Source organism: Mustelus asterias, unplaced genomic scaffold (genome assembly GCF_964213995.1).
Source record: "Mustelus asterias unplaced genomic scaffold, sMusAst1.hap1.1 HAP1_SCAFFOLD_3480, whole genome shotgun sequence".
Classification (NCBI taxonomy): Eukaryota; Metazoa; Chordata; class Chondrichthyes; order Carcharhiniformes; family Triakidae; genus Mustelus; species Mustelus asterias.
The window spans coordinates 835-24768 of NW_027593425.1; the positions used below are offsets into that span (position 1 = coordinate 835).

The 23934-nt window shown below is 56.1% G+C and overlaps 1 protein-coding gene across 1 annotated transcript; it reads right to left on the bottom strand.

Annotated features, from left to right (window-relative positions):
- Positions 1 to 720: 720 nt before the first annotated feature.
- Positions 721 to 22611, bottom strand: LOC144490598 (multiple epidermal growth factor-like domains protein 8). The gene is made up of 16 exons (XM_078208311.1): positions 22406 to 22611; positions 20802 to 21024; positions 20554 to 20698; positions 18708 to 18937; positions 18456 to 18566; positions 17022 to 17137; positions 15930 to 16125; positions 15278 to 15449; positions 12938 to 13101; positions 11767 to 11911; positions 8566 to 8806; positions 7656 to 7785; positions 6197 to 6398; positions 5432 to 5646; positions 1562 to 1772; positions 721 to 924 (listed from the first exon to the last, which is right to left on the bottom strand). The coding sequence occupies exons 1-16, from the start codon at positions 22606 to 22608 to the stop codon at positions 755 to 757; spliced, it is 2874 nt and encodes a 957-aa protein (XP_078064437.1). The 5' UTR covers positions 22609 to 22611; the 3' UTR covers positions 721 to 754.
- Between the last annotated feature and the right edge of the window lie 1323 nt (positions 22612 to 23934).

Consider the following 23934-nt stretch of genomic DNA (forward strand, 5'->3'; position numbering starts at 1 on the left):
CTCACCGACACTCCCCGCCACCCACTCGCCGATACTCCCTGCCTCCCCCTCGCCGACACTCCTGGTCTCCCACTTGTCACTCCTCTCTGTCACTCCCTCCTCCTCTCCGTCGCTCGCTCCTCCTCTTCGTCACTTGCTCCCCCTCTCCGTCACTCGCTCCCCCTCCCCGTCACTCGCTCCTCCTCTCCGTCACTCGCTGCCCCTCCCCGTCACTCGCTCCCCCTCTCCGTCACTCGCTCCCCCTCCCCGTCACTCGCTCCCCCTCCCCGTCACTCGCTCCCCCTCTCCGTCACTCGCTCCTCCTCCCCGTCACTCGCTCCCCCTCTCCGTCACTCGCTCCTCCTCTCCGTCACTCGCTCCCCCTCCCCGTCACTCGCTCCTCCTCTACGTCACTCGCTCCCCCTCCCCGTCACTCGCCCCCCCTCTACGTACTCGCTCCTCCTCCCCGTCACTCGCTCCCCCTCTCCGTCACTCGCTCCTCCTCTCCGTCACTCGCTCCTCCTCTCCGTCACTCGCTCCCCCTCTCCGTCACTCGCTCCTCCTCCCCGTCACTCGCTCCTCCTCCCCGTCACTCGCTCCTCCTCCCCGTCACTCGCTCCTCCTCCCCGTCACTCGCTCCTCCTCCCCGTCACTCGCTCCGCCTCTCTGTCACTCGCTCCTCCTCCCCGTCACTCGTTCCCCCTCGCTGTCAGTCCCTCACCCTTGCTGTCACTTTCTCCTGTCTCTCTCCCTGCTGCCTGGATCACTCTGTCACTCACCTGTCCTGCATGTATCCGTTCCTGCAGATGCACTCGAATCCTTGCAGTTTGTCAGTGCAGTTCTGGGTATCATCACAGTCATGGTGTCCATTCAGACACTCGTTCTCGGGGGGACAGGACATGAAAGCCCAGATTCCATCTGAGGCCGGGCAACTCTGTTTCCCATCTGTGAGGCGCAAACAAACAACCACTGGAACACTGCAGGGAAACTCATCTGACAGCCAACCACCTCCCACCCCCACCCACTAACACCCCCTCCCCCCACCCCCACTGTTCCCACACAGGAAACAGGTTCCCTACGGTCAATTCTCACTTAGGACACTGCTTTCCTTCTGGTCAGTATGCAAATAACTGATGCCTCGCTCCACCTGCCCTCAGACAGGACATAGGCCACCCTCTGCCCGCCTCCTTCCAGGCCGCCCTCTGCCCGCCTCCACCCAGGCCACCCTCTGCCCGCCTCCTTCCAGGCCGCCCTCCGCCCGCCTCCTCCCAGGCCGCCCTCCGCCCGCTTCCTCCCAGGCCGCCCTCCGCCCACCTCCTCCAAGCCCGCCCTCCGCCCGCTTCCTCCCAGGCCGCCCTCCTTCTCCCAGGCCGCCCTCCGCCCGCCTCCTCCCAGGCCGCCCTCCGCCCACCTCCTCCCAGGCTGCCCTCCGCCCGCCTGCTCCCAGGCTGCCCTCCGCCTGTCCTCACACTGGATTGAGGTTCCTGCTCCATCTGAGCATAAAGAGGCACAGGTTCCCCGCCGCCTGCCTAAGGAACACAATTGGTCGACAGCGCGCCCGTCGCTTGGCCAGGGTACGTACCGTCCTGAGGCCCATTCAGACCGCCCTGGATACATCTGCCGTTGCCATTGAGGCCGCGGGTGGCACACCAACCACAGTGAGAGTGTCGGACACAGTGGGAGCACTGATTGTAGCTGGCGCATGACAAATTACAGCTGGCTCTCGCCCCCTTCAGTAACCGGCCACACATCCCAGCAGCGCATCGCAGCGGCAGGAAACTTGGACTCATACACTGCAGCACAGAAAGAGACAACATCAGGTGGTGCTTGGGGTGGAGGTAGAGGAGTGTGTGTGTTGGAAAGGGCGTGGGAGGAGGGGTGGGATTGTTGTCAGGGCCTGGGAACCTTGGGGTGGTTGCTTGGGGCGGGGGGGAGATGGGTGGGAAGAAGAGAGGAAGTATTGGGTCTCAGAGGGAGGATGTGTTGGAGAGGGGCCAAGGAATGACTGGAGAAGCATAGTGGCAGTGGGATGGGGGAGGGATTGGGGAGGGAGTGAGGGGAGGGATTGGGGAGGGGGTGAGGGGATGGATTGGGGAGGGGGTGAGGGGATGGATTGGGGAGGGGGTGGGGGCGGGACTGAGGGAGACGGTGAGGGGCGGGTCTGAAGGGGTAAGGGCAGGATCTGGGGGGGCAGCGTTTTGGGGAGGGACTGTGTGTCCAGTGGGTTGGTCATACAGAGCTAGATAGTGCAGAGAATGGGCTGGGACTATGGAGAGAGAGTCACGATGCTTAGGAGGGGATCTAAGTGTTCGGAGGAGGAGAATGGACTCTGGGGGAGCGTGTGTATGGCAGGGGGCCATGTGCAATAAAAATCTCCTCAGCCCATGCCCGCAATGGTTTCTCCTCCTCACTGACGGCATCATGTTCTCTAACTCTGCCTGAATCTCACCGTCTGCGCAAGCTCCCCAACCTGTATTCACTCTGACCTTGCCAACTCTCACGGCCTTGCTAGTCCCAGTGTCAAGCACACACCAGCTCATCTCTCGCACATCCCGTTCCCAACCTCAGCTCCTTCTGCACCTGTTCCTGGAATAAACTAGATTCACTGACAACTGTATTTTCCAAAGCCCAATGCTCTCGCTGCCGACCTTCAGATTCCCCCCTGCAGCCCCTAATTTGCTCAATCCCACCCTCACCTCCCACGTATGAACATAAGAACATAAGAAATAGGAGCAGGAGTAGGCCATCTAGCCCCTCGAGTCTGCCCCGCCATTCAATAAGATCATGGCTGATCTGAAGTGGATCAGTTCCCCTTAGCCGCCTGATCCCTATAATCCCTAATTCCCTTACCGATCAGGAATCCATCTATCCATGATTTAAACATATTCAACGAGGTAGCCTCCACTACTTCAGTGGGCAGAGAATTCCAGAGATTCACCACCCTCTGAGAGAAGAAGTTCCTCCTCAACTCTGTCCTAAACTGACCCCCCTTTATTTTGAGGCTGTGCCCTCTAGTTCTAGTTTCCTTTCTAAGTGGAAAGAATCTCTCCATTTCCACCCTATCCAGCCCCTTCATTATCTTATCCCCCCTCAGCCTTCTAAATTCCAACGAATACAAACCCAATCTGCTCAGTCTCTCCTCATAATCAACACCCCTCATCTCTGGTGTCAACCTGGTGAACCTTCTCTGCACTCCCTCCAAGGTCAATATATCCTTCCGCAAATAAGGGGACCAATACTGCACACAGTATTCCAGCTGCGGCCTCACCAATGCCCTGTACAGATGCAGCAAGACATCTCTGCTTTTATATTCTATCCCCCTTGCGATATAGGCCAACATCCCATTTGCCTTCTTGATCACCTGTTGCACCTGCAGACTGGGTTTTTTCGTCTCATGCACAAGGACCCCCAGGTCCCTCTGCACAGCAGCATGTTGTAATTTCTTTCCATTTAGATAATAATCCAATTTGCTATTATTTCTTCCAAAGTGAATAACCTCGCATTTGTTAACGTTATACTCCATCTGCCAGATCCTCGCCCACTCACTCAGCCTGTCCAAATCTCTCTGCAGACCTTCTACGCCCTCCACACGATTCACTTTTCCACTTATCTTTGTGTCGTCTGCAAACTTTGATACCCTACACTCAGTCCCCTCCTCCAGATCGTCTATATAAATGGTAAATAGTTGAGGCCCCAGTACCGATCCCTGCGGCACGCCACTAGTTACCATCTGCCAACCAGAAAAGCACCCATTTATTCCGACTCTCTGCTTCCTGTCGGATAGCCAATCCCCAATCCACGCTAACACCCTACCCCCAACTCCGTGTGACCCAATCTTCTTCAGCAACCTTTTGTGAGGCACCTTATCAAACGCCTTTTGGAAATCCAAAAACACCGCATCCACCGGTTCCCCTCCGTCAACAGCACTAGTCACATCTTCATAAAAATCCAACAAGTTCGTCAAGCACGACTTTCCCCTCATGAATCCATGCTGCGTCTGATTAATCGAACCATTCCTATCCAGATGGACTGCTATTTCTTCTTTAATGATGGATTCCAGCATTTTTCCAACTACAGATGTTAAGCTAACCGGCCTGTAGTTACCCGCCTTTTGTCTATTTCCTTTTTTAAACAGCGGTGTAACATTAGCCATTTTCCAATCCGCCGGCACTACCCCAGAATCCAACGAATTTTGATAAATAACCACTAACGCATCCGCTATTACCTCTGACATTTCTTTCAGTACCCTGGGATGCATTCCATCCGGGCTCGGGGACTTGTCCACCTTCAGTCCCGTTAGTCTACCAAGCACTGCCTCCCTGGTAAAATGTATGATGTCCTGGTGCCCAACAAATCCATTACTCTCTTTCTCTCTCTCTTTTCCCGGCTGATCCCCCGGGTCTGTTCTCTCATAGCTGTCTGATCACAGTCAGAGAATCGCTTGCAATAGCTTCACTTCCTCTTTCCGTACTGTTATCTCTGTGCACCCTAGAGGTCTATCCTTGCCCCCCACCTCCCATTTCTGGCTGAAATGTGGCTATTTGTCCAGAGAATCCCCTCCTGCCCCACCAATTCTCACACAGTGCAAGCACTGCTGCCTTGCAGCGCCAGGGACCCTGGCTCAATTCGGGGCTTGGGTGACTGTTGCACTTTCTTCCTGTGTCTGCGAGGGTTTCCTCTGGGTGCTCTGGTTTCCTCCCACAGTTTGAAAGATGTGCTGGTTCGGTGCATTGGCCATGCCAAATTCTCCCTCACTGTACCCGAATAGGCGCCGGAGTGTGGCGACTAGGGGATTTTCACAATAACTTCACTGTAGTGTTAATGTAAGCCAACTTGTGACACTAATAAAAATAAACTCTTAATTCTAGTCTTGAGTATCCCCCGGGACTCGACTTCTGAATTCCCTCGCTAAACCTCTGCCTTCTCCAAGATGCTCTTTGACCACAAGTTTTTGCTCGTCAGTTGTACTATCTCTTTACGTGGCACAGTGTCAAAATGTCACTCCCGTGAAGCAGCTTTGGCAATTTTATGTTAATGTGAGGTGTTGTTCGCCTTTGCTAATTACTTAAGTTTTTCCAACTCTCATTTTTTTAAATCATCTCTGTACACAGTATCTAACTTTCCCCTTGGTTCCGACTTTGTCCTCATCTTTCTTCATCCAAGATGTTTTGTGACTTGAAGAGACACTTGAATTTAATGGAATACGACTCCATTGACCACCCTTTCCAATGGTGTCACAACTCATTATCAGTGTTTTTGGCCACAGTATCATTCTCCTGTCCTCAAATTTAGCAATTATTCTAATCTATTGCCATCATCTTGGTCATATTATGTCTTTCTCAAGCGTTATTTTAACCACATCACGTTATGACCGCGATTGCCCCCGCTCTCATTTCTCCTCTCTGTTCTGGCTCATTCACCATTACATTACAAATTTGAATTGTGTGCTTACCTGCTGCAAAGCCAGACTCCAGATGCACTGCTGCCAGCCCCCGTCTGAGCCGTTTGAGCTCAGGCATTCGCTGCAGGTGGTGAGGTTATGGCATGGTGTCGGGCATGGTTCAGGCGGGCAGGATTCCACTGGCATTGGTGACACATTGCGCAGAGAGTGGCTGAAGCAAGTCCAGTCGTAGGCAGGGCTCACACTGAGAATACGACGTGTCTCACCTGAAACACAAGCATGGGAGTGGGGAATAAGTCATTGCTCTAATACCGTACATGAGGAGAGAAGTCCCTTCCTCCCCACTCCTGGATCCTAGGTCAGGGCTTCCCCGGATTCGGGGTCAGGGCTTGCCCGGATCCGGGGTCAGGGCTTGCCCGGATCCGGGGTCAGGGCTTCCCCGGTTCCGGAGACAGGGTTTTCCCGGATCCGGAGTCAGGGCTTCCCCGGATGCGGAGTCAGGGCTTCCCCGGATCCGGAGACAGGGCTTTCCCAGATCCGGAGACAGGGCTTTCCCGGATCCGGAGACAGGGCTTTCCCGGATCCGGAGACAGGGCTTCCCCGGATCCGGAGTCAGGGCTTCCCAGGATCCGGAGGCAGGGCTTTCCCGGATCCGGAGGCAGGGCTTCCCCGGATCCGGAGTCAGGGCTTCCCCGAATCTAGTCTAACAGTATATGTGTAGAGACAAACACTGTTGTTGATTCAGATCAGTGAAGAGAGAACAGATACTACCAGACGTGTTGAGTACGTGCAGCATTTCCCCTCACTGGACCGTACCTGTGCGTTTGAACTGACGTGTCCACATACACTTCCCAGAGGCAGTGCACTTGTGGCAGTCGGAGGCTTCACATGATATTTCAGAGCAGTTGCTGGCAACGAAGATCTCGCGTTGATTAATGCGGCAGTCATTCTCCTTGGTGCAGCTGGTGTTAGTGCTGATACAGGCTCCCTCGGGGCAGTTCGTGCACCATTTACACCTCTAAGACAAACAAAGATTGTGACTGAATCATAGGCCTGGAATCTGTTATTCACACTAATTGGGCTTCACTGATTCACATCAACTCATCAGCCGTCGGTGAGCTCGCAGGTCGGAATGGGATGGGAGAGCAAAGCAGGCATGGCCCACAGGCAGGCAATCAATGAGCATGGTTAGAGGTGGATGCAGAGCAGCAAACTAAAGGAAAGGGGGGTCTATTAGATTGACATGAATGCGAACGTGTGTGTAAGTGCTCGGGCACGACACAGGGGTGGGCGAGGCAAAGGGGGGGGGGGGGGGGGGGGGGGGGTGTGGGCGAGGCGGGGGGGGGGAGGGGGGGGGCGGCGGGCACGACAGAGGGGGCGGCGGGCACGACAGAGGGCACGACAGAGGGCGCGCGGGCACGACAGAGGGCGCGCGGGCACGACAGAGGGCGCGCGGGCACGACAGAGGGCGCAGGGGCACGACAGAGGGCGCAGGGGCACGACAGAGGGCGCGGGGCGCGAGTGCGCGTGAGGGAGAGGGCGTGAGGGAGAGGGCGCGCGCCCGAGGGAGAGGGCGCGCGCGCGCTCGAGATAGAGGGCGCGCGAGATAGAGGTCGCGCGAGCGAGAGGACGCGCGCGCGAGAGGGACGGCGCGCGAGAGGGACGGCGCGCGAGAGGGACGGCGCGCGAGAGGGACGGCGCGCGAGAGGGACGGCGCGCGAGAGGGACGGCGCGCGAGAGGGACGGCGCGCGAGAGGGACGGCGCGCGAGAGGGACGGCGCGCGAGAGGGACGGCGCGCGAGAGGGACGGCGCGCGAGAGGGACGGCGCGCGAGAGGGACGGCGCGCGAGAGGGACGGCGCGCGAGAGGGACGGCGCGCGAGAGGGACGGCGCGCGAGAGGGACGGCCCGCGAGAGGGACGGCGCGCGAGAGGGACGGCGCGCGAGAGGGACGGCGCGCGAGAGGGACGGCGCGCGAGAGGGACGGCGCGCGAGAGGGACGGCGCGCGAGAGGGACGGCGCGCGAGAGGGACGGCGCGCGAGAGGGACGGCGCGCGAGAGGGACGGCGCGCGAGAGGGACGGCGCGCGAGAGGGACGGCGCGCGCGAGGGACGGCGCGTGCGAGGGACAGCGCGCGTGAGAGTGACCGAGTGCAATCGCTCCCTGTATTGGTTGTGGATAGTTGATAACTGTTTCCTTTCCTGGTGTTTGCTGTGGTCACTGAGTCCTGTGCTAAGGATTGGTTTGGTTTGGTTTGGAGATTTGTCCGTACTCACCAGTCTCTGCATTTGACCCATGACCTTGGGGTGGCGAGCCAAGCACTCGCTGCATGTTTTCAAACGCCGACAGTCATCAGGGAACTTGGGCAGAGGGTCACAGAGCGAGCTTCCTGACTCAACCCCATACCTGGCAAGAGAAAGCATCAGTATTGCAGAAGGTGCATCAGCGGAACGCCAAACCAGAAGCAAATTATAAAGATTCTAAAAGCTGAACACCAGGCTGAGAGAAACACAGCCTGCTGGACTGTTCGAGCCCTCTCTGGGCATCTGCAAGTCCCCCTGGGCACGGGATCAGTCGGTAACTCCGGGCGCCCGATGAGACAGTTGGTCCGTCTCGACCTGGGGTCTGTTGGTCCCTCTGTGCCTGGGATCTGTTGGGTCTCTCTGGGCCTGGGATCTGTTGGGTCTCTCTGGGCCTGGGATCTGTTGGGTCTGGGATCTGTTGGGTCTCTCTGGGCCTGCGATCTGTTGGGTCTCTCTGGGTCTGGGATCTGTTGGGTCTCTCTGGGTCTGGGATCTGTTGGGTCTCTCTGGGTCTGGGATCTGTTGGGTCTCTCTGGGTCTGGGATCTGTTGGGTCTCTCTGGGTCTGGGATCTGTTGGGTCTCTCTGGGTCTGGGATCTGTTGGGTCTCTCTGGGTCTGGGATCTGTTGGGTCTCTCTGGGTCTGGGATCTGTTGGGTTACTCTGGGTCTGGGATCTGTTGGGTCTCTCTGGGTCTGGGATCTGTTGGGTTACTCTGGGTCTGGGATCTGTTGGGTCTCTCTGGGTCTGGGATCTGTTGGGTCTCTCTGGGTCTGGGATCTGTTGGGTCTCTCTGGGTCTGGGATCTGTTGGGTCTCTCTGGGTCTGGGATCTGTTGGGTCTCTCTGAGCCTGGGTGAATGGTGGAAATGTTGATACTCCTACCTCTCTGCTTCGTCTGCAGACAGACAGCTCCCATTACGGACTGAACGGCACCACACACAGCTGCTGCTGTTACAGGCTCCTGGGTTGGTGAATATTAGACAGGGATCCAGTGGGATGGAGAGAGCTACCATTGAGCCCAGCATGACCCCTCCATATCCTGCCGAGATGTACAGCTTCTTCTTCAGCCTGACAGCGGCGTGAGCAATCGAACCTTTCATTGGCACTCCCTGCACTGAGCCCCCTACAGAGAAGGGAGAACTTTCAGTCAGACAGCTCACTGAACAGGGGTGGGGCAGGGGAGGTCAATCAAAGGCTGGAGGTGGGGGGAGGGTGGGCGTCCAGGAGTGGAGAGTAAGAAGTCATTCAGGGGAAGAGGAAGGGATGCAGAGGTGAGGGGGTCAGGGGTGAGTGGTCAATCCGGGGCCGGGGTGAGGGGGTCAGCCCGGGGTCAGGGGGTCAATCCGGGGCCAGGGGTGAGGGGGTCAGCCCGGGGTCAGGGGGTCAATCCGGGGCCAGGGGTGAGGGGGTCAGCCCGGGGTGAGGGGGTCAGCCCGGGGTGAGGGGGTCAGCCCGGGGCCAGGGGTGAGGGGGTCAGCCCGGGGTCAGGGGATCAGCCCGGGGCCAGGGGTGAGGGGTTCAGTCCTGGGTCAGGGGTGGGGGGGTCTGAGGTGTGGGTGTCAGTCCTGGGTCGGGGTGGGGGGGGGGGGTCAGTCCTGGGTCAGGGGTGAGGAGTTCAGTCCTGGGTCAGGGGTGAGGGGGGTCAGCCCTGGGTCAGGGGTGAGGGGGGTCAGCCCTGGGTCAGGGGTGAGGGGGGTCAGTCCTGGGTCAGGGGTGAGGAGGGTCAGCCCTGGGTCAGGGGTGAGGGGGGTCAGTCCTGGGTCAGGGGTTCAGTCCTGGGTCAGGGGTGAGGAGGGTCAGCCCTGGGTCGGGGTGAGGGGGGTCAGTTCTGGGTCGGGGGGTCAGTCCTGGGTCAGGGGTGAGGGGGTCAGTCCTGGGTCAGGGGTGAGGGGGTCAGTCCTGGGTCAGGGGTGAGGGGGTCAGTCCTGGGTCAGGGGTGAGGGGGTCAGTCCTGGGTCAGGGGTGAGGGGGTCAGTCCTGGGTCAGGGGTGAGGGGGTCAGTCCTGGGTCAGGGGTGAGGGGGTCAGTCCTAGGACAAGGGTGAGAGGTCAGGTCACGGGACAAGGTGAGGGGTTGGCGTGTGATGTCAGTCTTGGGTTGAGGGTGAGAGGTTAGTCTTGGAGCAGAGGTGGGTTCAGCTGTGGGACAGGGCGAGCGGCTCAGTCAATGGGAGGGCAGGAATTATGAAGGAGGGTCAGGTCAGTCGGGGGTTGGGGGAGAGGGAAGAAGGTCAGGTGGGGATAGAGGCAAGGGTGGGAGGTCAGTAGAGTGGGTAGGGGTTCAGTCCTGCAGAAACATTTTGCGTTTAGGTAGTAAAACACACCGAAGTAATTTCACAAGCACGATGAAACAATATTTCAGACTGAACCACACTGATATCAGAACTGGTGTTTAAAAACATGGTCAAAGAGGAAGGAGAAACGTGGAAAGATTCCGGGAGGGAAATCCAGAGGGAGCTGGAGGCTGCAATGTTAGATAGCATAGACACAAGAAACCTGCAGACTCTTTGAAACATAGTCCAATGTACCAAAACACTTCACAGGAACAATTCATGACTCAAAGTGAACACACACAAAAAAAAGTACAGCACGGGAACAGGCCTTTATTAGATCCTCTAAGCCTGGGCCATCATGGTGCCCTAACTAAAAAAAAACCTGCCCCTACTTGATTCATATCCTTCTATCCCCTCCCTGTTCATGTACCCATCTAGATGCCTCTTAAATGTTGATAATGTGTCTGCTTCCACCACCTCCCCTGGCAGCGAGTTCCAGGCACCCACCACTCTCTGCGTGAAAAACTTCCCCCACTCATCTTTCTTAAACTTTCTCCCTCTCACCTTGAACCTGTGCCCCCTTGTAACTGACACTTCCACCTTGGGAAAAAGCCTCTGACTATCCACCCTGTCTATGCCTCTGATAATTTTGTAGACCTCCATCAGGTCTCCCCTCAGCCTCTGTCTTTCCAGTGAAACAGGGCCACATGAGGTGGTGTGGAGATCAGGCAAGACATTCTCTGCAATAGTGAGTGGGGATGAGATGGAGGGACAGGCTGAAGGAGACAATAAGAGGGCACCAGGCCAGGTGAAGAACTGGCAGATGATGCTGAGTGAAACACAGGAGGATGTGGGAAGAGGAAAAGGAGGGAGCAGATTGTGTGCAGAAACTCGAGGCGTTAAGGCAATGATGGAAAGGTGACAGAGGAATACAGAGCGGGGAAAAATCAGCTGCAGGGATTAGACAGAGACAAAAGTGAGGGCTGGTGATGACGGCAACACAATGAGCATCAGGGCAGGTTCCAGCAAGGTTAGAATGTGATATTAGGTGTGAGTTATACCCGAGTTATTGGGAGTGATCCAGGTGTTGGTGTACCTGTGTTATTGTGTGATCCAGGTGTTGCTGTACCTGTTTTATTGGGAGTGATCCAGGTGTTGTACATGTGTTATTGGGAGTGATCCAGGTGTTGCTGTACCTGTGTTATTGGGAGTGATCCAGGTGTTGCTGTACCTGTGTTATTGTGTGATCCAGGTGTTGCTGTACCTGTGTTATTGTGTGATCCAGGTGTTGCTGTACCTGTTTTATTGGGAGTGATCCAGGTGTTGTACATGTGTTATTGGGAGTGATCCAGGTGTTGCTGTACCTGTGTTATTGGGTGTGATCCAGGTGTTGCTGTACATGTGTTATTGGGAGTGATCCAGGTGTTGCTGTACCTGTGTTATTGGGAGTGATCCAGGTGTTGCTGTACATGTGTTATTGGGAGTGATCCAGGTGTTGCTGTACCTGTGTTATTGGGAGTGATCCAGGTGTTGCTGTACCTGTGTTATTGTGTGATCCAGGTGTTGCTGTACCTGTTTTATTGGGAGTGATCCAGGTCTTGTACATGTGTTATTGGGAGTGATCCAGGTGTTGCTGTACCTGTGTTATTGGGAGTGATCCAGGTGTTGCTGTACCTGTTTTATTGGGAGTGATCCGGGTGTTGTACGTGTGTTATTGGGTGTGATCCAGGTGTTGCTGTACATGTGTTATTGGGTGCGATCCAGGTGTTGTGGTACCTGTGTTACTGGGAGTGATCCAGGTGTTGCTGTACCTGTGTTATTGGGAGTGATCCAGGTGTTGCAGTTGATCTGGTAGAACAAGACATCAGCGCTGAAATCCTCCTGCTCTGTTCGGCCTCCAACCACTACCATTGTATCCCGGAAGAGCGCGGCGATGTGGAAAAAATGGGAGAACGGCTAGAAATGACGACAAAATGGGAACCATTAGACAGGGAGAAGCAAGGGAACTGTTCTCTCTGTTTTCCATTCGCTCGATGTGGAGATGCCGGCGTTGGACTGGGGTAAACACAGTAAGAAGTTTAACAACACCAGGTTAAAGTCCAACAGGTTTATTTGGTAGCAAAAGCCACACAAGCTTTCGGAGCTCTAAGCCCCTTCTTCAGGTGAGTGGGAATTCTGTTCACAAACAGGGCATATAAAGACGCAGACTCAATTTACATGAATAATGGTTGGAATGCGAATACTTACAGCCAATCAGGTCTTTAAGATACAAACAACGTGAGTGGAGAGAGCATCAAGACAGGCTAAAAAGATGTGTATTGTCTCCAGACAAGACAGCCAGTGAAACTCTGCAGGTCCAGGCAAGCTGTGGGGGTTACAAATAGTGAGACATGAACCCAATATCCCGGTTGAGGCCGTCCTCGTGTGTGCGGAACTTGGCTATCAGTTTCTGCTCAGCGACTCTGCGCTGTCGTGTGTCACGAAGGCCGCCTTGGAGAACGCTTACCCGAATATCAGAGGCCGAATGCCCGTGAGTTGCTGAGCAGAAACTGATAGCCAAGTTCCGCACACACGAGGACGGCCTCAACTGGGATATTGGGTTCATGTCACACTATTTGTAACTCCCACAGTTGCGTGGACCTGCAGAGTCTCACTGGCTGTCCTGTCTGGAGACAATACACATCTTTTTAGCCTGTCTTGATGCTCTCTCCACTCACATTGTTTTGTTTCTTAAAGACTTGATTAGTTGTAAGTATTCGCATTCCAACCATTATTCATGTAAATTGAGTCTATGTCTTCATATGCCCTGTTGGTGAACAGAATTCCCACTCACCTGAAGAAGGGGCTTGGAGCTCCGAAAGCTTGTGTGGCTTTTGCTGCCAAATAAAACTGTCGGACTTTAGCCTGGTGTTGTTAAACTTCTTACTGTGTTTATTCCATTCTCTTGCCAGTGACAGTCTTTCGAGCAGTTTTGTCAAATACCTTTGTTCCATAGGAGGGCGCGAGGAGGCTCCAGGTTAGGTTGGGTAGGTATAAACTGTACAGTTCGCGTGAGGCTGATACACTCTCCAGGTAAAATCGATAGCCGCCAAACACATACAGCGCATCAGTGGCCTCGTGATAGACTGTTGAGTGCCCGTACAAACCTGCAATGAGCAGACAACTTGATCAACAGGCTGAAAACTGGGCCCATATCATTCTAACAAACAGTACCAGGGCACGCGAACACATTGCCCACCACCAAAACAGGGCAACAGCATAGCCCCACTTGTGATAGATTGCCACATCCTTTCTCCCCTGCCCCAGTATCTGAACTGCAACTGTGCTGCAAGGATCAGTGTCTGTGTGCAGTGTGAGTCAGCGTGTATGTGTGTGCGCGCACAAGCAAGTCCATATAGGGATGTGTGGGTCAGGGTACAGTGTGAGTCTGTGCGTGAGGGTCCGTGCGTGAGGGTCCGTGCGTGAGGGTCCGTGCGTGAGGGTCCGTGCGTGAGGGTCCGTGCGTGAGGGTCCGTGCGTGAGGGTCCGTGCGTGAGGGTCCGTGCGTGAGGGTCCGTGCGTGAGGGTCCGTGCGTGAGGGTCCGTGCGTGAGGGTCCGTGCGTGAGGGTCCGTGCGTGAGGGTCCGTGCGTGAGGGTCCGTGCGTGAGGGTCCGTGCGTGAGGGTCCGTGCGTGAGGGTCCGTGCGTGAGGGTCCGTGCGTGAGGGTCCGTGCGTGAGGGTCCGTGCGTGAGGGTCCGTGCGTGAGGGTCCGTGCGTGAGGGTCCGTGCGTGAGGGTCCGTGCGTGAGGGTCCGTGCGTGAGGGTCCGTGCGTGAGGGTCCGTGCGTGAGGGTCCGTGCGTGAGGGTCCGTGCGTGAGGGTCCGTGCGTGAGGGTCCGTGCGTGAGGGTCCGTGCGTGAGGGTCCGTGCGTGAGGGTCCGTGCGTGAGGGTCCGTGCGTGAGGGTCCGTGCGTGAGGGTCCGTGCGTGAGGGTCCGTGCGTGAGGGTCCGTGCGTGAGGGTCCGTGCGTGAGGGTCCGTGCGTGAGGGTCCGTGCGTGAGGGTCCGTGCGTGAGGGTCCGTGCGTGAGGGTCCGTGCGTGAGGGTCCGTGCGTGAGAGTCCGTGCGTGAGAGTCTGTGCGGGGGGGGGGGGGGGGGGGGGGTGGTACAGTGTGAGTCCGTGTGTGGGGGTCAGGATCTACTCAGAGGAGGAGGATCGCAACAGACACCTACAGATGCTGAAAGACACCCTCGAAAGAACAAGATATGGCGCTCAACTCATCGATCAACAGTTCCGACGTGCCACAGTGAAAAACCGCACAAACCTCCTCAGGAGACAAACACAGGACATGACAGACAGAGTACCCTTCATTGTCTAGTACTTCCCCAGAGCGTAGAAGCTACGACATCTTCTCCAGGGCATTCAAAATGTCATCGATGAAGACGAACATCTCGTCAAGGCCATCCCCCACACCTCCACTACTTGCCTTCAAACAACCGCACAACCTCAAACAGACTATTGTACGCAGCAAACTACCCAGTCTTCAGGAGAACAGTGACCATGACACCACACAACCCTACCACAGCAACCTCTGCAAGATGTACCGGATCATCGACACGGATGCCATCATCTCACGTGAGAACACCACCCACCAGGTACACAATACATACTCTTGCGACTCAGCTAACATTTTCTACTTGATACACTGCAGGAAAGGATGAGCCGAGGCATGGTACATTGGGGAAACCATGCAGACGCTACGACAACGGATGAATGGACACCGCTCGACAATCACCAGACAGGAGTGTTCTCTACCTGTCGGGGAGCACTTCAGCAGTCAAGGGCAGTCAGCCTCTGATCTTCGGGTAAGCGTTCTCCAAGGCGGCCTTCACGACACACGACAATGCAGAATCACCGAACAAAAACTGATTGCCAAGTTCCGCACACATGAAGACGGCCTCAACCAGGATTTTGAGTTCATGTCACATTATCTGTAACCCCTATGACTTGCCTGGGCTTGCAAAATCTCACTAACTGTCCTGGCTGGAGACAATTCACATCTCTTTAACCTGTGCTTAACCCTCTCTCCACTCACATTGTCTGTATCTGTAAAGACTAGATTACCTGTTAAGATTCGCATTCCAACTATTATCTTGTAATTGAGTTTGTGTTTATACATGCCCTGTCTGTGAACTGAACTCTTCACTCACGTGATGAAGGGGCAACGCTCCGAAAGCTCGTGCTACCAAATAAGCCTGTTGGGCTTTAACCTGGTGTTGTGAGACTGCTCTCTCCATGTGGCCTGTGGGTGTACAATGCTTTATTTCCTGTCTCCTATTATACCTGTGGGTGCAGTTCCTGTTGCCTGGCTGATGCTCCAGGTTCCTGAGTCGATCTTATATCCCAGCAGTTTATTGTTGAAGCCATTCTTTGGGGAGTAACCGCCAATGAGGAGCAAGGTAGAATTCCGGCATTGGGTCAGGGTGTGGCCAGCAACTGGGAGTAAAATGTCGGACTGCAGGAAGCAACAAAGAAAAGTTAGCCGAGCCACGCTATGCCACACACACTGCCGACAGGGGTCTCTCTGAGTATTCACATCCCCATCCTCGACAACACTCACACTCTCCGTGTGAGGGAAGTGAGTCTCCTCATTCTCAATAGCACTCACTCTCCCCGTCTGAGGGGAGTGAGTCTCTCTATCCTCGACAACACTCACTCTGCCCGTCTGAGGGGAGTGAGTCTCTCCATCCTCGACAACACACACTCTCCCCGTGTGAGGGGAGTGAGTCTCCCCATCCTCGACAACACTCACTCTCCCTGAATCTCCCTCACAGGAACCTGGACTAAGAGTCTTACTGAGGGGAAGAACAATGGAGACAGGTTCTGGTGTTCTGGTTAGCAGTTAGCCCTGTGTATCGGTGTCAATAGCAGTCGTGAGACACACTGCTTCCTGATTAATGGCCGATCCTATTGTCAATGTAAAACAAACCCATACCTTTCCCTCAGTCCACTGCCGCCTGGTCATGTCGAACAGCCAAAAGTCACTGGCGACTCCGGAGTCGGTGAGTCCCCCAAGCACGTACATGGTGTCTCTGGAAGGAATGGAGGTAGCTGCATGGAAATAGCGTGCGCTGGGACCCGGACCCTGTGCCTGCACTTCCTGGCTCCAGTGACGATCAGCCAGAGAAAACCTGCCAGAGGACACTCAGGATAAGATCAAAATTAACCTGGAAAATTAACGCCCTTTCTTTCTCCAGAGAGGCGGAGCTACTAGCAGCATTTTCAGCACCCACAGCAGTTGCAATTTGCCTATTCTTGTTCAATTATGTTTTCTAATTTGTGAAAGTACCTTCATCATAGTCCCCAGTAGGTTTTGTAAGAAATAATGTCTGCTGCTCTTTCACCCCTCTTCTCCCAGCATTCAAATCCATACATTCACTTTATTCATGGTTAAAATACAAAGTTAACAAATGACACAACTGCAAATGGCCATCAATCTGGCAACAACAGACACACTGCAAATGGCCACGAGTCTGGCAGCAATAGACACACTGCAAATGGCCACGAGTCTGGCAGCAATAGACACACTGCAAATGGCCACGAGTCTGGTAGCAATAGACACACTGCAAATGGCCACGAGTCTGGCAGCAACAGACACACTGCAAATGGCCATGAGTCTGGCAGCAACAGACACACTGCAAATGGCCACGAGTCTGGCAGCAACAGACACACTGCAAATGGCCACGAGTCTGGCAGCAACAGACACACTGCAAATGGCCACGAGTCTGGCAGCAACAGACACACTGCAAATGGCCACCAGTCTGGCAGCAACAGACACACTGCAAATGGCCACCAGTCGAGCAGCAAGGGACACACTGCAAATGGCCACCAGTCTGGCAGCATTAGACACACTGCAAATGGCCACCAGTCTGGCAGCAACAGACACACTGCAAATGGCCACCAGTCTGGCAGCAACAGACACACTGCAAGTGGCCACCAGTCTGGGAACAGTAAATAGATTAACAATAAGATTTCAATCCCTCTCTGACAGGGTCTCCAACACCAAAGCTTGATCAGTGCCACTTACTTGTAAATACTATTCAGAATCCCATCTCTCAGAGACAAACCAGCAAATATCCAGAGGCTTGAATCAGGGCCTTCCACCATTGAGTGTCCAAAACGCAATAAGGGATTTCCATGCTCCTGGGGATTGAGAATTACATTCAGAGCTTGGAGACAGGCGCAATATCTCCACAGACCACCAGAGCCCTGTCAACAGGGGGTGAATGCGGGCAGGGGGTGGGGAGGGTCGAGGGAGTGGCGAAGACGTGGGGGGGTGTTGAGGGAGTGGCGGAAAGGTGAGGAGCGGGGGCTGAGGGAGTGGCGGCAAGGTTGCAAGTTGGGGCCGATTGATCATGGGGGCCAGATCGGGCAGAGCGAGATGGAGAGGGAGGGGGGGGGGGGGGGGGGGGTGGTGGGAGGAGAGAGCAGAGCGGGACGGCAAGGGGGGGGGGAGGGGGGAGCAGAGCGGGCCGGGATGGGGGGAGGAGCAGTGCGGGACGGGGGGGGGGGGGGGGGGGGGGAACAGAGCGGGACGGGGGAGCAGAGCAAGACGGGACGGGGGAGCAAGACAGGATGGGGGGGGGGGTGGCGGAGCGGGCCGAGGGGGGCCGGGGGGGGGGGTTGGGGGTGGGGGGGGGGGGCGGCGGAGTGGGCCGAGGGGGGGGGGGCGGCGGAGCGGGCCGGGGGGGGCGGCGGAGCGGGCCGGCACAGAGCGGGAGGGGGAGGGGGGACCGAGCGGGAGGGGGGACCGAGCGGGAGGGGGGACCGAGCGGGAGGGGGGACCGAGCGGGAGGGGGGACCGAGCGGGAGGGGGGACCGAGCGGGAGGGGGGACCGCGCGGGAGGGGGGACCGCGCGGGAGGGGGGACAGCGCGGGAGGGGGGACAGCGCGGGAGGGGGGACAGCGCGGGAGGGGGGACAGCGCGGGAGGGGGGACAGCGCGGGAGGGGGACAGCGCGGGAGGGGGGACAGCGCGGGAGGGGGGACAGCGCGGGAGGGGGGACAGCGCGGGAGGGGGGACAGAGCGGGAGGGGGGACAGAGCGGGAGGGGGGACAGAGCGGGAGGGGGGACAGAGCGGGAGGGGGGACAGAGCGGGAGGGGGGACAGAGCGGGAGGGGGGACAGAGCGGGAGGGGGGACAGAGCGGGAGGGGGGACAGAGCGGGAGGGGGGACAGAGCGGGAGGGGGGACAGAGCGGGAGGGGGGACAGAGCGGGAGGGGGGACAGAGCGGGAGGGGGGACAGAGCGGGAGGGGGGACAGAGCGGGAGGGGGGACAGAGCGGGAGGGGGGACAGAGCGGGAGGGGGGACAGAGCGGGAGGGGGGACAGAGCGGGAGGGGGGACAGAGCGGGAGGGGGGACAGAGCGGGAGGGGGGACAGAGCGGGAGGGGGGACAGAGCGGGAGGGGGGGTGAGCGGGAGGGGGTTGGTGGGGAGGGCAGTCGTCCTGTGTGTACTCACTGCCCGTATGTTGGTGTCAGTGATGGCCTCCCAGGTGATTATTCCGGAATGAGTGATTACTCCGCAGTCACTGCTGCCAAATCCATCGGCACAGACGCACCGTCCTGTGGCCTGTCGGAGAACAGCTAGAGTTAGCAGAAGCCCAGACCTCACCGTGACTCCCCGGGGGAACGGTTACCCTCCGTGAGCCCCTGGTGGAACTGTCACTGCTCAGTTAATGTGAGGCAGTTGTTGGCGATGTGTTGGACTCACCGAATCACAGCGTCCGCCCCGTGTGTGGGCAGAACAATTGTTGGGACATCTCTGCCAGCCACAGTCTGGCCCGACGTAGCCAGTGGCGCACACACACTGCCCCATCTGGCACTGCTGGTTGGCGTGGCAGCTAGGCTGGCATTTATTGACCGTGTATGTGGCATTGAAACCCTCCAGGGCGATGCCTGCTCCGATGGAGATGTTTGCTTCCAGGTAAACGGTCAGCACACCTGACAACAACAGCAGAATCAAATCAATGAGAAATATAAAACACAGCCAAGGAAAGAAATACTGTCAGCAGATAGAAAAGCTGAACTTTCAAACACTCAGCGGACACAGCGAGAGACAAGTAACTATTCTGGATCAATCACATTCAACAGCTTCCGCAACAATCAGACCCGAAATATGGACATCACTGTCTCGGTAAAGGCAAACCCTGAACCAGACCATAGAAACTGCACCATCAGCAGACACCAACTGCACACTAACTGTAGCTCAGAGGAAATGACATGGAAATACAGAGCGCTCTCCCAGTGACGCACCGCGACAGAGCGCTCTCCCAGTGACGCACCGCGACAGAGCGCTCTCCCAGTGACGCACCGCGACAGAGCGCTCTCCCAGTGACGCACCGCGACAGAGCGCTCTCCCAGTGACGCACCGCGACAGAGCACTCTCCCAGTGACGCACCGCGACAGAGCGCTCTCCCAGTGACGCACTGCGACACAGCGCTCTCCCAGTGACGCACCGCGACAGAGCGCTCTCCCAGTGACGCACTGCGACAGAGCGCTCTCCCAGTGACGCACCGCGACAGAGCGCTCTCCCAGTGACGCACCGCGACAAGCGCTCTCCCAGTGACGCACTGCGACAGAGCGCTCTCCCAGTGACGCACCGCGACAGAGCGCTCTCCCAGTGACGCACCGCGACAGAGCGCTCTCCCAGTGACGCACCGCGACAGAGTGCTCTCCCAGTGACGCACCGCGACAGAGCGCTCTCCCAGTGACGCACCGCGACAGAGCGCTCTCCCAGTGACGCACTGCGACAGATCGCTCTCCCAGTGATGCACCGCGACAGAGCGCTCTCCCAGTGACGCACCGCGACAGAGCGCTCTCCCAGTGACGCACCGCGACAGAGCGCTCTCCCAGCGACGCACTGCGACAGAGCGCTCTCCTAGTGACGCACCGCGACAGAGCGCTCTCCCAGTGACGCACCACGACAGAGCGCTCTCCCAGTGATGCACCGCGACAGAGCGCTCTCCCAGTGACGCACTGCGCACAGCGCTCTCCCAGTGACGCACTGCGACGGAGGGCTCTCCCAGTGACGCACTGCGACAGAGCGCTCTCCCAGTGACGCACCGCGACAGAGCGCTCTCCCAGTGACGCACTGCGACACAGCGCTCTCCCAGTGACGCACTGCGACACAGCGCTCTCCCAGTGACGCACCGCGACAGAGCGCTCTCCCTGTGACGCACCGCGACAGAGCGCTCTCCCAGTGACGCACTGCGACACAGCGCTCTCCCAGTGACGCACTGCGACAGAGCGCTCTCCCAGTGACGCACCGCGACAGAGCGCTCTCCCAGTGACGCACCGCGACAGAGCGCTCTCCCAGTGACGCACTGCGACACAGCGCTCTCCCAGTGATGCACCACGACAGAGCGCTCTCCCAGTGACGCACTGCGACACAGCGCTCTCCCAGTGACGCACTGCGACAGAGCGCTCTCCCAGTGACGCACTGCGACACAGCGCTCTCCCAGTGACGCACTGCGACAGAGCGCTCTCCCAGTGACGCACTGCGACAGAGCGCTCTCCTGGTGACGTTGCACCCGCCTATACAGTTTCTACTAAGGTACCTGAGATTGCGTCCACTGTGATTGGCTGATCCCGGCCATTGCCACAGAAGGCTCCAACAAGCTTGGGGTCAGCGTGGATTGCGCTGCCAAGATGGGAATCCATGAGGAATTCCGGAATCCCATCAAAGACATAGACATAATTTTGCTGAAAGAAACACATGAGCAGGAATGAATTTGCTGTGTGAAGGGACTGACTGAGTAAAGCACTCTCTATCATTACCCTCCCATTGCTCTCCAGTAATACTCACGCCACACTTCATCCTGATGTCTGGTCTGATGGTCAAGCTGACCACTGGGCAGCTGCTCACCTCCTGGCAGGATTCCAGTGAGTCAGAGGTGGACAGCACCCACAGGCAATAGGCCAGTCCATTCGCTGAAATCCCGTGTCCTCTCATTGAGCCCAGTGCTGAGGATGAGATGTTTTTCAATAGGATTCGTCCCACACACTCACGGTAACATGTACCATTATCCCTGAAAAAACAACAAGCCGGGATCAGTGCCTGAGCGACTCTCGGCATACACGAAGGGGCCGATTATGTGCGTGCATGTGCTTACGTGTGCGTGTGGAGAGGAGAGCTGGTGACATGATGTGATTATCTTTCTCTCTGTGTGTGTTGTATACGCATCTGTCAGGGAGAGCATGTGAGAGTGACAGTGTTCGTGAGTGAATGTGTAACTGTGTTTGTGTTAGTGTCCCCATGTGAGTAACTATTGTGTCAGTGCGTATGCATGCATGTGCATGTGAAAGCACATGAGTATGTGTGCGTTATTGAGTGAATATGTGTGCATGTGAGGCTCTTGCGTGTCACTGTGTTTGACTGTGCGTGCATGCATGTGCCTGACTGTGCGTGCTCAGTCTAACACAGTGACACACAAGAGCCTCACATGCGTGACCGTGCGCGTATTTAACTGTTTGCGTGTGTTTGGCTGTTTGCACGGGTGTTTAACCATGCACACCTGGTAAACCGCATGCGTGTGCTTGCCCATGTACGCGTTTGACTGCGCGTGCATGTATGGGTTTGACTGTGTGCATATAACCGTGCACACACGACTGTGCACCTGTGTGTTTGACAGTTTGCCTGTGCATGCACATGACCATGCACACGTGAGCTGTGTACGTGTGTGTGGTTGCGCACGTGACTGTGTATGTGTGATTGCACACACGTGACTGGTTGGCAAGTTGAATATGGGGTAGTGTGAGGTGATTGATTTTGGTAGGAAGAACATAGAGACACAATATTAAATAACGCTCAAGGGTCTGCACAAGCAGTGGGACCAGTGCAAAAATCATTGAAGTAGCAAAAAAGGTGGAGAGAGTAGTTAATGAAGCTTATAGTATTCTGGGCTTTATTAATATAGGCATAAAATACAAGCGCAAGGAGCTTATGCTGAACTTATACAAGACCTCAGCTGGAATATTGTGTACAATATTGTGGGCGTCACACTATAAGAAGGATGTGAACACATTGGAGAGAGTGCAGAAGAGGCTTACGAGAATGGTGTAGGGATGAGAAGCTTAGGTTATGAGGATAGATTGGAGAGCTGGGGGATGGTACTAGGTGGCTCATTCAAAGAGTCAGTCAGACACGATGGGCCAAGTGGACTCCTCCTGCTCCATGGCAATTGTGTGATTCTCTCCCTCTCTCTGGGCAGGTTTTTCTGGCCTTTCCCGCTGGGCGGGAACTTCCAGTCTTGCTAAAGGTGACCACCAAGATCCCCCCCCCACCCCACCCCCCTGCCCGTGGTGGCTCCCTGGGGTAGAGGTGGGTGAGCCACGAGAAAAATCATAGACACCGGCAGGAAAATGCCACCCTCCTCGCTCCCGGGGAACAGGGAGATGGACTTCACTCACCGTGGGTCTCCGTAGTAACCAGCGACGCAGTTGTGACAGTGTGTCCCTCCTGTGTTTTCCGTGCAGAAGCAGCTGCCCGTCGAGCCATCGCAGTCCCCGAGCCAGCTGGCACCATGCCCGTTACAAGCACACTGCCGACAGCCGTCCTTCTCTGTGGCGTTGCCGTAGCTGCCAGGCCGGCACAACTCGCAATGCTGCCCCATTGTCCAGTCTGTGAGGATCAGAGTGAATTCATCTCGGTCAGGAGAGAGCGAGAGAGTGTTCAAAACCCTTCAATATAATTCAAACGCTGTCTGCTTTAGCCCACTCCCCTATTCTTCCTCCAGTTACATTTTCCCCTTACACACATTTCTCGAGTTTGCAGTGGAGACTTGCCACTAATCTGTTTCCCCTCAGGTCAGAGATCTCGCAATGTAAACAAAAAAAAATCCTTCCCCAGTTCCCATCGGGTCCTTTTTGCCAATGATCTCCAATCTGTGACCTTTGACTCTTGACCTTACACCCACCTCCCTCCCTCAAGGGAAACAGCTTTTCCACATTTGGCAAGGTGGCACAGTGGTTAGCACTGCTGCCTCACAGCACCAGGGACCTGGGTTCAATTCCTGGCTTGGGTGACTGTGTGGAGTTTGCACGTTCTCCCCGTGTCTGCGTGGGTTTCCTCCAGGTACACCGGTTTCCTCCCACACTCCAAAAGACATGCTTGGCCATGCTAAATTCTCCTTCCGTGTACCCGAACAGGCGCTGGACTGTGGCGACTAGGGTATTTTTACAGTAACTTCATTGCAGTGCTAATGTAAGCCTACTCGTGACAATAATAATTAAACTTGAAACTTTAAAGCTCTGTCACATCACCCTGAACCTCCTGTGCTGTCAGGAGGTCAACATCAACTTCTTCCGTCACCCCACAGAACATTCCAGAAAGACTGCTCAGCCAAGTGACAAAAGCAAAAATGAGGAACTTGGGAATATTATCATTATTCGTAAATAAATTTATTTTTAAAATTATTCCACAGGACATGGGCATCGCTAGCTAGGGGAACTTTTATTGCCCATCCCTAATTGCCCCTTGAGAAGATGGTGGTGAGCCACCTTCTCAAACTGCTGCGTTCTCGAAGGGCCCCCAGAGCATTACCCTGGCTCCCTAATCCAGTGACAATGCCACTGCACCATTACCTCCCGTATTCCAATGCACTTCCAGCTGCTCTTCCATATTCTTACCATGCATAGACTTGAGGTTATCCAAAACTATGCTGTTCCTGCCCTAACACTCACCGAGTTCTATTCACCCTGTCCCCTGCTCGCTGACCAAAGACTGGCTGCTGGTCAAGTGATGGTATGATTTTCAAATTCTCTTCTCATCTGCAAAATGCATGGCTGACGCTCCAGCACAGCACTGAGGGTGTGCTGCCCTGTCAGATGTAACATTAAAGCAAGACCCTATCAGCCCTGCTCGAATGAATGTAAGATAACCATCCCTCAGCCAATGTCACATCTGGGTCAAATTGCTGTTTGTGCAAGCTTGCTGCGTC

Coding starts and splice junctions, on each gene's coding strand:
- LOC144490598 (XM_078208311.1), bottom strand. CDS start 22,608: ATGGGGCAGCATTGCGAGTTGTGCCGGCCTGGCAGCTACGGCAACGCC. Junction 11,912..12,937: donor CGCCCTCCTATGGAACAAAG/GTATTTGACAAA, acceptor CGTCATTTCTAG/CCGTTCTCCCATTTTTTCCA. Junction 7,786..8,565: donor TCTGCAGACGAAGCAGAGAG/GTAGGAGTATCA, acceptor TTCTCTTGCCAG/GTATGGGGTTGAGTCAGGAA.